Here is a 14,406-nt window from a genome sequence, read left to right as displayed (position 1 = left end):
TTTCCACGCAACGCGTCTTTGTGACAGTGTGTTTGTAAAGCGCTATGCAAATAAAATTCAAGTGAATTGTTCAGCTAAAAAAGTATAAGGGCAAATTATTTGTATAGGCTATTCATTGTAGGCTATGTCCGAGCCACCACTCCTTTGGCTTTCCAATGTTGAATTAATTCATACCTACTTTGATTGAACAGATCTCTTTGGCACGGGAGGTGAGGGAATCCAATTATGGGGCAATTAAAACGTTTTCCCCATAATTACCTTATTTTACTGAAAATGAAACGTAAGGCCACACATTAGGCAGCCTACTAAAATGCAAGGTTTCATCCGAGTTATGAACCACTACGACTGCATACGGTCACATACTGCAATGCAGACCTGCCTTGTCTTGACTTGATTGTACGTGGAAGATTACGACAATATAGAGAATAAAATCACTGAGCTGGAATCCGGGAAAAAACACAGAAACAAATTATGCCGATCCCAAAGTGAATAGGGCCTAAAGTAACGTGAGATTCTTAATAGCCAGCCCATCTGTTTTTGAACTGACTTTATTTTTGGGTGGGGTGGGATTTACTATAAAAGACATCAGCTGCTATAGTCAATACTGAACGGTAAAGGCAGCTGGAGAGTTAATAATAAATAAAAAAACTAGGACAGCAAAAAAGAAATTCCAAAATAAAACAATGGAAAATGTATCTTTATAGGGGAAAGATCTCACAATGAACATATGAGAAAATAAGCTTGGCAATCCATTATGTACACAAAAGAAATGCAATTCTTTTTAGGAAATAACCAATACATTAACTGATTCATTTTCATATCAGCCAGTAAAAGGGACCAACAACCACCTCATATTATTGACCAATTGCTTAGGAATACCATTCTATTGATCACTCATCTAAAATCCTTAACTATAAGGATATTTGTCAAGATCAAGGATATTTGCAAAGACGTCTTGCACCGTCCAACCTGAAATCAATTTCACAACACAAATATTAAACAAAAAAAGCAAACAAATTGAACAAAAGGTTTGATTAGTGTCATTAGAATCAATTTTAAATAGTTACTGAAACTGATTAAACAGCTGAGCTCATAGGCATGTCCGTCTGTCTGTACGCATGTATATACACGTTTTATATATAATAAAATATACCCTGCCGTGTTTCAATATATTATGATAATTCTTTTTACTTTCTCATTGACAATTCATTTCTTGAATCTTCTGCACAGCTTTTAACTGTTCTAAGCATATATTCATTATTTAAACTTTTTCTACACTGTATTTTCTACGGAATTATTAAAACATTTTGAATTCCAGTAATGCCTAAGTGAGATCAACCCATTTATTATACAGTAACAGTGGATATCCAGTAAATGGGGTTGTTATGCATGTAACAACCTCTGTGTACAACCAGGAGTCAATTATAGGAAGAAAATTTGTTCTGTGAGCACACAACCCTTTATACACATATACAAAATCAAAATTCCGCACACTAAGCACACGAACAGATCTACCTGTCCTCTCCCCACTTCTGGATGAACCATCCACCCACTGACCAGTGCTAAAATTATTTGGAATGCAGAAACAAAGGATTCAGCCAGACTATGTGAACTCGTAATGAGGGTTTTCCCCCTGAAGGGTATAACATAAAAGAATTTGAAAAACAGAGTCAGGGGACAGCATGTTCTGCTTGCAGTGGGGCTGCATTAGCCCATGCAATCAGCCTGCGACTGTAATAGACAGTCATTTGGATGTACTAATAAGCAAGTGTATTGAAACAGAGTGGTAAATACAACGCTTAACAAAATATATAATTTTGGCTTCTTAGTGCTGCTGTAAAGAGGGTGAAAAGGGGATTCGTTGGGCAAAACAAAAGAGGGATATGTGCTCCCTTGATGTCCAAGAGTTGAGTTATATCTGCTCCCCTTGGTCCCAGTCTAGACATAACCTTTGCATCATAAACCTGTGTTTCTATTATGTATTTCAGCTTGTTTTCTCTGTAACCCGCCCTGGGGTTATACGCAGAGGAGACTTTTAATTCCCCACACGGATGTGCGGATTGAGCAGGGGGTCCAGGTTTGGGTCGGAGTCCGCTGAGCCTCTTCCCAGCTTTGCCATGATGATGATCAGGGTGAAGAATCCCAGAATTCCCAGCAGGAGAACAAGGAGAACCCGCTGCTTCAGTGTCAGAGCTGTCCGCTTTGAACCCGATCGGTTTCTGTGGAAGAGGGGCGTAGATATTAAATGTAAGGAAATTCAACATCTAAACTCACTCAGAGTTGAAAAAACAAATGAACATACTTTAGAAATAAATACAACTAATAAAAACAACAACAAATACAACTGCTTTACAGATATAAAAATGCATTATTTAAAAACTAATTTTTGTTGAAAAAGTATCATATTGAAATGTTAATTCTGCAGGTGAATTTTTAAAGTAACAAATTACAGATAAACACTTCTCTCAAGTCACACCTTCAGTGTTTTAAAAACCGGGAAAAGCATATGTAGCCTTGGTCTGTGTGCTGGTAAGACTGAGCCACAGAGCAGAAACCTCGCAGAGTGAGAACAGGAGATGAGGTTAGAGAATGCTAGGATATGGCAAGAGTGAAATGGCAATATGGAGACAGGCAGAAGGAAGAAGAGCTGGGGGAAAACTGACTTGAGTATCTGTGCAAACCAGCTGAGCGCTGGCCGGCGACGGTACTTGTCGTCATCAAAGTCGATCTGCGTGACGGAGGAGTGTCCCGAGTCTCGGGTGTCGTAGACCTTCCTGGGAGAGGAGGCTGAAGAGAAGCGGGGGATGGGGGGGGAAGAGTTAAGTCAACAGTATAAGGATTACTGTCAAGTGGATTGTTGTTCAGATAATCAAATGTACTAGATTGAGGAGCTGCAGCCTAAGAACACTGTCAGTACAAGTCAAATTTTTTAATCTGCATTTTTTTGTAACAAAAAAATTCACACTTAAGTTAGTGATTTAAAAAACAGTCAATGTGATTCATCTGATTCAGCTAGTACAACTAGTCAAGGTGGGCAGCAGGGCAAGAAGTGAATACCATACTGGATATAGCTCTTGGTCTGTTTGCAGTTGTATATGAAATATGCTGCATACAGATAGTCTCCATTCCACACTCCTGTGATTTCACAACTGGAATGGTCTGCACATGAATCATGAATCCTATATTGGTTTTTCGTAAGAACATTTTTAGGAACACATCAGTGACAGAAGTAAGAATAATTTAAGAAAAGTTTTGTGAATAAGACCCATTAAGTGCTTAGTCATCTTGATGAGCCACATACTTCTAAGTTATTTAAGGCACCTCTCGTCAGACATTTAAGCTGCTCAGAGACATGGATGTACATAGAAAACATCCCCCAGCTCATTCACTATACCTGAATGGTCAAAAGATTGATTGGTTTAATTTTGAGAGATCAACACCCACCCAGAAACAGAAACCAAAAACAAACTGGGTGGTGAGTTCAATTACTCATTTTATTATCTAAATGAAAAGGACAGCACTCACATTGTTCAAAAGATTTCTAAATTAATTGACTAGCACAGATAAATCAAGATAAAATCTTTAGAACAACAAGAGTGTTTTCCTTTTCATTTATATATATTCACTAAACTGAGGATTCAGCACGCACTCAAGCTGTTTTTTTTGTTGTTGAGGAAGTAGAGCAGGTTTTTATTTTTATAAAAGTTTAATTTGGTACCACAAAACTGTACTACCCCATTGGCTCTTTTAATTGAATAATGGTAAAGTAAAACAGCTCATTTGTTACAATAATGAAACTAAAAAGACAGGCAGGCATACAGTATATAGATGCCTGTGAGCCACGGGCAAGACTGCAAATGACTCTTTGTTCTCTCCTTAAGTACCAAACAACTGTTTGGTGTTCCTGATCCCTGCCCCCATAGAACAGTGTTGTTCTAATTATCCCCTGGTCCTGCCAGACTATCTGCCCAGATAACTGCATTCCCGGGTGGGCCTGCCATATGACAACAGACAAAAGGCTGACGCCACAAGATGATTGATTTTTACGCCGAAAGACAGCTGTTTGCGGAGGGTGGGGGGGTGGGGATGGGTGCAGGTGGGGGAGAGTGGGGGGGAGGGTGAGAGTGTTGGGGTCAGTGCAGGAGGGTGAGAGTGGAAGGGTTTGGTGCAGGAGGGTGAGATTGGAAGGGTTCGGTGCAGGAGGGTGAGATTGGAAGGGTTCGGTGCAGGAGGGGGAGAGTGGGGGGGTTGAGTGCCTGAGGGTGAGAGTGGGGGGGTTGGGTGCAGGAGGGGAACAGTCGGGGGGGGGGGGGGGGTGCAGGAGCGTAAATACAGTCGGCTGTCTCACAGGAGGGTGAATGATGAGAAACACATGACCAGGCACTAAGCACACAGAAAGTACAATAACCACATTCCCAAAGTCCTTACAACAGGGCAAAACTGAATCCCCACTTTTCACCTCTTCAGGGCCAGCAGGGTTCTTACCACAGCGTATTTGTAATGCAAAATTCAACACTACTTTTGTAAATGAATCGGACTGTACTAAAAAGGTAGCAGGTCATTTTCACCAGCGTTTATTGTCGATTGCCTTTTTTGTCTCATTTTCATGACCAATACAACAGTCAAAGCTTATGCAAATGTTTGGTATTTCCATGCTTGTGTGGGTTCAACGTGCTTTGGAAATGGTACATTCACACTTTGTAACTACACAAAAACAAGCAGCAGTTATCATCCATTGCATTAGATGGCAGTAGTTAAAACTACTGCAATGTGTCATAGTGGAAACCTTACTTTAAGCAACAAAAATTGCGGGTAGAAGTTATATATGCCTATGGATAGCTAGAGATGTGCAAATAAATTTTTTAAGCTAGCCAACATCCAAAGAGGTAATTATCAAGTTGTCAAATTAACTTTTTAACTACAACCATTTTGTTATATTTAGGGTGCTTCCACAATTTATTTTATTGAAAAAATAAACCTACAACATTTATTGAGTGCTTAAATTGCATGATAAATTAATGAAGAAGCAGTTCAAATAAATATTAAAACCTTTTTTATACAGTATTGAATAAACAGTTTAACAAATTGGCGAAATAACGAAATAAATTGAGATTTCATGTTTCTTTGGACGGATGGCTTTTTAAGTTTTCTTCATCTGCCATCTAGTGGATATGGATTAACTGAACAAGCTGACCACATATGGTAGTGAAATACAGAGCTACAATCCTCTTCCTGTAGGCACACTGTGATTACATCACCCGGCAAGCATTTGTGGGCACACACGCATTGATCATACAGCATGCCCTAAGCCTTGTTGCAACGACCTCCATAAATTTGGGCAAGTAGTTGCAGTTGGCAGAAACAGACAAAAGACTACTATTTAAGAGAGGAAACTAGGCAATGAAACAAGGATAATCCTTCCTAATGGGTGATTATTTGCTGCTCTGTGAGGTTGCTGGCCCAAGTCGACACGGACAGGGTTCATTGCCACATCGTGAGTCACATCTTTTCACCAGAAGCCAGTATTCAAGCAGGACCAGCCACAAGACAAACCAACAGGACATTTTTGTTTGCCCGTTACAATAAGTTTTCACTCAAAGTGGGACCCGTTCTTAAACTGATCAGTGGTCGGTAATACCTGTGTGAATGGTGATGGAATCGTTGGCCGTGGGAATGCTCACACTGACCACAGGGTGAGTCTGTGCCACTAGACCGCCGTTGTCATGGGTAACTCCAAAATCCAGCTCAGTGGGTGCTGGAGGGGGTCCTGGGTCAGGATTGTAGGACTGGATGGGATGAGCATCCACTGCCTGCAGTGGAGGAGCTAGAGGCAGGATGGATAGAATGATGGAATTTGAGAGAGAGAGAGATCTTATGTGTTTTGTGAATGCTACAAGACAATAAAATTGTACTACTTTCATACGAAGTTACACAGCACTCAACTTGTAACATTTACATTGACATTAACGGAGAGAAAATTAAGGCTGAAAGGCTTTTGTGCTGTATGAAATATGTTTTAGTTTGGGCCATGTATATATGTATACATAACCCGATTATACCTCATCAGCGCGGTTCTACTGGCCTTTTATGGTGACACAGTACCCATAAGGCTATAACAGAAAAAGGATATAACCTACAATGTCTGTATAAATGGATGCAATATCCACAAAAAATTCACAATGGTTATGCTTACTGTCAAACGAGGACCAGTTGTTGTAGTCAGTGACATCTTGCGATGCGTTTTCTTGTTCCTCGATTGTTTCCTCAATCTTAAGGTTGAAATGATGTCACAGATCATGTTGGGAAAAATAGTTGCCAAATTAATTTGGGTATATCAACATTTCCACTCAAATCAGAATTCAATTTTTCCACAACTTTTCAATGAAAATTTAAAGGATAAATGTAAGATTTTTTTGGTGCAATGGCCAGAGCTACTTTGGGCTATAGAGAGAGTTCCGAAACCCCTCCCTGCCCCCAAATCCTCCTATGTATGCTAGTTTTTGTTACAGAAAATTAACAGAACCCTATTTTTACTCAATGAAAGCTCACAATATCACCAGTACATCCTAAAAAGTCACAACACACTATTTAATTTATCACCTGATTATGCATGAATTTATCCCAGAAAATTTTATCAAGTGTGGACTGAGTCAATATGAATACAAGTAACATATTTAAAATCATAATTTAAATCCTACCAACTTTCTCAGTTTGTTCCTCTCACATGCTTTGCCCTTACATGTCCATTTCTTGAGTGCTAGTTTATTTTAATATTCAGCCTGTTGTCTAAAATTAAATGACAAAATGTACGAAATAAATGAAATTATTCAGATGCATCGTACCAGCAGTTTAACTCTCTCACTGGTCTTGATGTTGATTGTGTGCCCATGTTTCACTTCCTCTGCACTTATCCATAACGGTGTCAGTTTTTTATTGATTTGTGCAGATGAAAACCACATAATTAGACACTAATTCTATAATAAGCGGTGCGTGTGTGCGTACGGACTGCCAAATGATCGATGAGCCCAGAGTGCCTACAGGGAAGCGCTAAATTTCACGCCGACAACTCAAGATGGTCGCCGGCTTGAAATTCTGACCAGGCCCTAACCACAGCGCACTGTGTTCTGTGGTCTGTGCGTGGGTTCTGCGGTCTGTGCAGTGGGTTCTGGGGTCTGTGCACTGGGTTCTGGGGTCTGTGCACTGGGTTCTGGGGTCTGTACACTGGGTTCTGGGGTCTGTGCGCGGTCTGTTTCGGGGACGCTGCTCACCAGCGGCATGCCCAGTCCTGCTCGGGCCCAGTTGACAGACGAGAGGCGCTCCCTGAGCACATCGGCTACGGGGCTGGCGAGGTTGGAGGGGGGAAACACGGGGCCCTGGCAGGAGGGGCACTGGTAGCCAGCAGGGGCGGTGTGCAAGGGCAGGCGGGTCGCCAGCTCGTTCAAACACGACCAGTGGAACACATCTTTCGTGTGAAGGAGAAAAGGAAAGAGAGGCAAGTTAAATATTTTGAATAAATTTTTTTTTACAGGAACGCAGTGCTTTGTACACACAGATACGTTTTTCACTCATTGAAATTTTCTTTGATAATGGATCATTGTACATCATTAACTCCCCATAAAAATTCCACTGTTTTGGGACCTAAATATCTAGGGCATTTATCGAATAAGGCTCACTCTTCTGAGGAATTTAACAACAGGATCTCAAGGGATTGTCTGTTTACAGTTAGACTACATAAATTAATTGTGTAAGCAACACAAAGGGTAACGCCACCCTGAACTGTGACAAAGGTTAATATTTACATTTGAATTTGATCCAAAATTTCAGCTTTCATCTTTGCACAAGTGTGACTATTCCAGTCATTTTACTGCAAAGCATGTGTGGGTTCAAAATGGCAGAGCAATCATCCTCACCGTAACACACCAGTCTGACAGTATCCTGGGCAGCCAGTGGGGTGCTGCAGAGCTGACAGTTAGGGTTGTAATCACTGTCCTGGAGCCACTGAAGATAAGACTGCACAATGCACTGTGAGCAGGAAAGAGAAGGAGATGAGCATTGGATAAAACTGAGCACTGTCTTTGGAGTCTTCTCCATCCATGATAACTCAAAATAGGCACTCTGAATGTTATGGTTATCACATGCACAAATAAAGCCTCTATTACAAAGTTCACATACACATTTATAAATGACTCGGACCAAAGGCTCAGCCATGTCCATATTCAGTTACCATGTATTCTCAAATTCACTCAAAAGCGCTTTGCCTAGGCCTAAGTGAAAATAAAACAAAATATCAACTTTAACCAAATTCAGTTCACCGTTGAGGACAGTTTCTGTATCTACAGTAGTGCATTTACGCATATGGCTCTAGATAAATGTAAATGTCCTGCACATGGCATGGAAAGTTAACTTAAACATTATGCACTCCATACTTTTCATTTATTGAACCCAGATATGTTTGCAGTTTCAAAAGGCATTTGATTGGTGAAGGATAATACCAAGACAAAGAAATCTAACCATTATACTATTGCATTATTAACTTGCTTACACAATGACCCAGCGACTGATGCGAGTGGCTTATTGCAAATACATAATACACAAGGTTCAGGACAAGACCTTTTTATTGTACTTACTAAAGATCTAACTTTTGAGCCACATAACTTATTCCCAACCCATATTCTGCACATACCTTGTTGTGGTTGGAGACCAGGCAGTGTTCACACACATTGACTCGGTGTTCAAAGCAGAAGAGGTTGGTCACTTTTCTCTTTGGGCATTTGCACAGACCCATGGTCTGATCTGGGAGCAGAAGAACACACACAACCTATGAGAAACATTACCACTCATACAGAATGACTACTGTGGGACACAGATTAGAAGAAACAAAAGCGCACTCATCTATGCCAATATGATTGAACACATCTTAAAGGAACTGTTAAAGTTTGAGACACATGACTTAGACACTGATATTACAAGACATTGTATGTAAACAACTCCATAATCAAAGCAGGAAAAGTTAAGGCACCTGTCATTGGTTCATTTCAACTAAGCCTACTTCAGACAGTGTCTCCAGACTACTACATGCACTTCCATCCATATCGTGGATTTCTAAAGTATGTAACTACATGCCGGGCTTCGAGCGACAAATGAATTATCACTTTTCTTACTGAATAACAGGAAAGAGATGACATGGCTACTCAAACGTCACACAGTTAGGTAGCTAGCTATCCAAGATAGCAACGTTCTATGTGAGATATGTCATAGGTGGTGAGATAACGAGCGCATACCAGTGTAGGCTACGAATACCATTCTGAATACATTATGTAGCGTTCATGTGCAATGTTGCACAGAATCTCAACAGTCTTAGTTATATGCTTAGTAGTGAAATAGCTAACAGACTGGCAAACATAGCTGTATCAGCTAACATTAGTTAACTTGAGCAAGTCAGATGGACAGGCTGGGGAGGGTGCTCTTGAGTTACATGGTTTGCCAGCTCATAAATGTAACGTCATCTTGCGTTAACCATGAAAGTTAAAACACGTATTTACCTGAATTGAGGGCGTTGACAGCGGACCCCAAGCCTTTCTTATGGACAGGTTTTGTGGATGAACACTTTGAAATGTGTATCGTATTGTGCTGAAGTCCGCTGTTGTTGACTTCCCTGCTATGCCACGTCTCTTCCGGGACAGTCGCACAATAATGACGATATCATGAGCAAAACGTCCGTCTATGGTTGACACTTCCATTGAAAAAATGTGTGGTTCGCATTGCTCGCTATTTTGTCACTATTTTTTTTCCAAATACTTTTTCATTTTTTCATTTCTTTAATTGTATGGCTACAAATTATTATAACAGGTAGAATTTTAATCTCCTACCTTACAAGCAAATATATAACATAGCAGCTAACTGGCTAACTCTTCCGGAACTTCCTGTCAGATCTCGGCGGGCGAATTTGAAAAAAAGAGTAGCTATTTTTCTTTCATCTGGCAAGGCGCGCAGAAACACGATAGACGTTTTCTGGTTTATCTAATTTCTGGTTTATAATAAACAGAAAACATTGATGCATGCACCGAACATTTTGTAACTGAACAGTGTTAGGACCTATTTTTACAGTCTCTGGTTAGGACTTATTTGTCCGACTTGCGCCCTGTCAGGTTCCCTGCCTTGGCTAAATGGCTAGGTAGATATTTTAGCAAGCGTTAGCTAACACTCCGTTTTTCTGCATAGTTTTGCATGGTAGCTACCTCCAACCTTGAGTAGCAGGATTTTTGGAAGTTAAGAGAATCAAGATGAGCAACCGGACTATACGACTATCGTTGGTGGAGCAAGGGAATCATAAAGAAGATTCAGGTGTGTGTTAGCTAACAGCTATTCTGACATTAATTTCGCTTGGTTGGCTAGACTAATGTCACTAGCTGCTGATCGTAACGTTAGCTCGTCGTCAAGCAGACTGTTATACACATATGCCTTGGAATATAGCTTAGTGGCGAGAGAGGTAACGGTAGTTAAATACGATCAAAATGTTTTCTAAATGAAAATGTTTGTGGTTTCTTGCTCAAGATTATGACAGCCCGCATCAAAGAAGGCGATCGCCGAGACTGTGTACTACTACAATCAGCAGTCAAAACGTGATGGAGTTCAACAATGAGAATGTGGTGAGCATGCTGTTTATGTAACGTAGCTTACTAGGCAATGTTACCTCGTGTAACCCTGTTACAGTATTAGATCTTCAGGTAGTGGTATTTGAAAGACTATCTGTTTTCGTGCATGCAGGAACGTTAGACCCCCTTGATGCATACATATACGTAATGTGAAAATGTCTCCTTTGATGCTCAATATGCTAATTAACTAATTGTGTCAGTTATTCGTACTCGTAGTAGAACTACAATCCTTAATGGTTTTTATAGTTTATTATATTTGTGAAAAGATTATAAGCATATTAACAAGGGTGTATGAGTTGGTAATATTTGGACCACACCTGCACTCTTGTACTTGTAATGAAATTAAGTGACCTTAATGAATGTAAATCCTGACTGAATTGACTTGAGATGCTCTGCATTTAGAATTTGCAAGTCTTTGATTTTAGTTTATTTTCTTGTGTTTTCTGTAATCTCTCCTGATCCTGGCAGCACAGTGTAGTCCCTGCTGTGAAGCGCTCCATTACCGTGAGGAAGATCGTTCCGAGGAAGACTCAGGTCAGCCCATGCTGTTTTTTTTAAAGATTTTTTTTTCGGTACAGACTATGACCAATGAAGTGTAATATGACTTTCCTGTGTTGTATTCTCTTTCTGTCATACAGGTGGCTGGAACTCCTGGCCAATCAGTGCGCCGTAGTCCTAGAGTAAGTATGCCCTCTTGCCCAAATTCACATTGAACTTTTCTCCCTCCTTCACGTTCTCTTTGTATTAAACATTTAAATCCTTCACTGCAAGTATTCCTCAACCATCTTCAACCTTTGGAAAGCCCTGTATATGGTAATGCAGGGATATGTACTGCAGTGGAAGGGAATGGAGATTACCAAGTAAATGAATATGTCGTCTTGTCCTTCTGTGATATTCATTATGCACCTTTATTTCTTTCCGGTTTACAGTTTTGGTGGTTCAAAGGGCATCTCTTTTTAGGGTTTTTGCCTTTCTCTGGGATCAGCTGAGTTAGGACAACTTTCCTCTTTTATCAGGAACAAATTACTCTGCAAACTCCCATACATAGGCTTTGTGATGAACATGAAAAGGAAGTGTCCAGCAAAGCACATTTTAAGAGCAAAACATTTTGATCTTCCCTAGGTTTCTGCAGAGTGCAACAAGGAGAATGCCAATAGGCTGTCAGGACCAAAGTGGGAGCAACCGAAAGTGTCCACCTCCACGCCCGCTGCCGCCCCTCCGCCGAAACCCGCCGTTCTGTCGCCAATCCTGGCTTCCGCCGACCCCCCTCCCGAGCAGCGGCGGGACACCGCGAGCCTCGAGTGGTCTCGGAAAGTGCGGCGCTCGTACAGCCGTTCGAGCGCCGGGGACCGCTCCTTCGAGGCCTCCCCGGCCCCCACGCCGTCGTCCCCGCCGCCCTGTCGCCGGGAAACCTTCTTCGGCTTCGAGCAGCTCCGGACCCCCACGGTGGCGGGCGGGAGGGCCGAGCGGTCGCGGCTGGGGGCGGGGGCGCCCTCGGAAATCTCGCTGTCCGTGTGCGGGGGCTCCTTCTCGCTGCAGGAGGGGAACGGCAGCGTGGCCGACTCACCAGAGTGTGACGTGAACATCCCCGGGGTGGTGCTGGTGAAGGAGAAGAGGAAGAGGAGGAAGGTGCAGCAGATTAAGGTGAGTGGAGAGCAGGGGGGGCCGGAGAGGTGGGGGTGGGCATGGCTCTGCTGGAATCCCGGGTGAGCAACACCTGACCGTGTACCCGGTGCATTCATTGGGTGCTTTTGCCTTCAGTTTTTATGGGCAAAGACTGAGGTCATGACTTAGCTAAACGTCACTAATGTGGTAACTAAATGTCACTTTTGTGGAAATGCCCAGCTCATTAGCAGAACTATAAAAAAGGAAACCGTACTAATCACGTCACGCAAGACTAAAACTACCTGCTGAAGCAACTGTGCAGTGAACTAGCAAAGTAACACAAAGCATGGAATCACCACAGTGCTCACTGTCAGCTACAGCGACAGACTTAACATTACACTGGCTAGTTGGATAGTAAATATTAATAAGACCTTTAAATTAATCTCCTTTCTCTTTCTTTTTATTTTTTCTAGATGTCAGAGTTTGACTTTCTAGCTGCACAAATGAATGCAGAATTTGACGAGGCAGAGAGCTTTGACTTGGTGGTGGAGTGATGGGAGAAAGGGAGAAAGGGGAGGAGAGCTCTGCGCGCGGTTTTGATCGATGAGGACCTCTACGAACATTAACCCAGCCCATCTGGATGCAGAGACGACACATCTCAGATGGGTGTGAGGGACGGATTGCTGACAAGAACTTTGGGGAACTGCAACAGATCCTATCCTGGAATAATAAAAACAGCCTTTCTAATTCATACATAAATCAGGAATTAAATCTGTTTTATGGATGTTTTTTTTCCATGGAAAATTCATGTTCCACTATGAGGCTAGCAAGCATTTACGTTACATATTTAGATTCATGTTTCGAAATTCAAATCTAAACTAATGTAGTGGGATATTAATATCCAACTGTTGCCTGGGGGATTTGTTGCTGCCTATTGTAGATAAAGTTATATAATTTCTAAAGGAAATGTGTTGTTTATAGTAGAATAGACTTTCTCTGTCTTCATTTTAATCCGTTTTTTGTATGTTTTCAGAATTGTAACTTTCATTTGCTTATTGAATAACAGCCCATTTTACCAAGTTTTACTATAAATATTTTTTTTGAGCTGGGGATATACATTCTGCTTCAGCATGATTTGAATCCCAAAACCCTACTGGTAGTATGGGTAGTATGAACCCTAAAGCAATGGAACGTACCCAAAGTGCCAATCATCCAAAGTGCGTAAATGGAGGCGCTATTCTGTATATACGCCACCCCCTGATGTGCGACCCATATGTGAACACAATAGCATTTCCAGTGAACTGTGAAGGACTCTAGTACAGTAGTATAATGTAATGTAAGCCTGCAAGTGTTCCCGTCTTTAGGCCTGTTGGGAGGGCAGGGGACGTTCTCCGTTTTGTCCACTAGAGGGGGTACTTACAACAGGTTTCTCTTCCGTCCCCAATGCGGACAGCAGCTCTGGTCATGCAGAACACTGCGGTGTTGTCCTCAGAAGGCCACTACATTCTGGCTCTAATCCTACCTGTAGGTCATACTGAATTAGCATATTCTGTATGTCCTAGGGACAACTGGGATGATATGGAAATAGGAGTAGAGAGGTGGAGTAGAGAATCTACATTTTCAGTACCATGGCAATAAATGAATGGCAACATCAGTCTACAACAGTCAACTTCACTGACTCAAAATAAAACTAAAAAAAAGATATTTTGTGGCTTACGAAAGGCACAGCAAACTTACCATGCCTTGCTGCTTCATTCAGCTCTGGTCTGGCCACGCTCCTCCACACTTTAAGAAATATACTGTGAAGTAATGGTCTGATTTCACACACATTTATTGAAAATCAAATGTGCCTTATTCGAAACCAAGGGAAGCAAGTGGTAAAAGTGGACACTGGTGAGTTATTCCAAAAAAACAATATTCTACGTTTTGACATTCTCAAAGCACTGCTTCTGTGACATCATTTTTCATATCAGGAACAACTAACATTGTGGCTGGGTTTAGAATTTTGGGATCTGAAGAATGCACGACGCGAAAGGGACATTTAGCTCATCTGGGCTTGTAACTTGCCTGTACCCAACTAATCTGCATTAAGTCTGCCTGGAAGGTTCCTAGATTCCCTCATACAAAACCCAACAAGCTATGCATA

General features: G+C 41.5%; 2 protein-coding genes across 2 annotated transcripts; one reads left to right on the top strand and one right to left on the bottom strand.

The window, feature by feature from the left end:
* Window positions 1–668: 668 nt before the first annotated feature.
* On the bottom strand, window positions 669–9,700 carry zfpl1 (zinc finger protein-like 1). Its single transcript, XM_035409789.1, has 8 exons — window positions 9,543–9,700; window positions 8,684–8,793; window positions 7,911–8,022; window positions 7,269–7,462; window positions 6,194–6,269; window positions 5,639–5,824; window positions 2,664–2,787; window positions 669–2,219 (listed from the first exon to the last, which is right to left on the bottom strand). Exons 2-8 carry the CDS (start codon window positions 8,783–8,785, stop codon window positions 2,036–2,038), a joined length of 978 nt encoding a protein of 325 aa, XP_035265680.1. The 5' UTR covers window positions 8,786–8,793; window positions 9,543–9,700; the 3' UTR covers window positions 669–2,035.
* A 58-nt stretch (window positions 9,701–9,758) lies between these two features.
* Window positions 9,759–13,919, top strand: cdca5 (cell division cycle associated 5). The gene is made up of 6 exons (XM_035409790.1): window positions 9,759–10,344; window positions 10,555–10,649; window positions 11,124–11,189; window positions 11,294–11,335; window positions 11,778–12,299; window positions 12,734–13,919. Exons 1-6 carry the CDS (start codon window positions 10,284–10,286, stop codon window positions 12,812–12,814), a joined length of 867 nt encoding a protein of 288 aa, XP_035265681.1. The 5' UTR covers window positions 9,759–10,283; the 3' UTR covers window positions 12,815–13,919.
* Window positions 13,920–14,406: the final 487 nt, after the last annotated feature.

The sequence above is a fragment of the Anguilla anguilla genome, chromosome 3 (assembly GCF_013347855.1).
Source record: "Anguilla anguilla isolate fAngAng1 chromosome 3, fAngAng1.pri, whole genome shotgun sequence".
In the NCBI taxonomy this organism is placed as follows: Eukaryota; Metazoa; Chordata; class Actinopteri; order Anguilliformes; family Anguillidae; genus Anguilla; species Anguilla anguilla.
The sequence above is the reverse complement of the archived record's forward strand: the minus strand, read 5'-3'. Positions and strand labels throughout refer to the sequence as shown.

Bases quoted from the DNA above. Each gene is read 5' to 3' on its own strand.
- zfpl1 (XM_035409789.1), bottom strand. From the start codon at position 8,785: ATGGGTCTGTGCAAATGCCCAAAGAGAAAAGTGACCAACCTCTTCTGC. The intron at 7,463-7,910 runs GTGAGGATGATT...TTCACACGAAAG, and splicing joins TGTCAGACTGGTGTGTTACG to ATGTGTTCCACTGGTCGTGT. The intron at 6,270-7,268 runs GTGAGCAGCGTC...TTCAACCTTAAG, and splicing joins CAGGACTGGGCATGCCGCTG to ATTGAGGAAACAATCGAGGA.
- cdca5 (XM_035409790.1), top strand. From the start codon at position 10,284: ATGAGCAACCGGACTATACGACTATCGTTGGTGGAGCAAGGGAATCAT. The intron at 10,345-10,554 runs GTGTGTGTTAGC...TTCTTGCTCAAG, and splicing joins GAATCATAAAGAAGATTCAG to ATTATGACAGCCCGCATCAA. The intron at 10,650-11,123 runs GTGAGCATGCTG...TGATCCTGGCAG, and splicing joins AGTTCAACAATGAGAATGTG to CACAGTGTAGTCCCTGCTGT.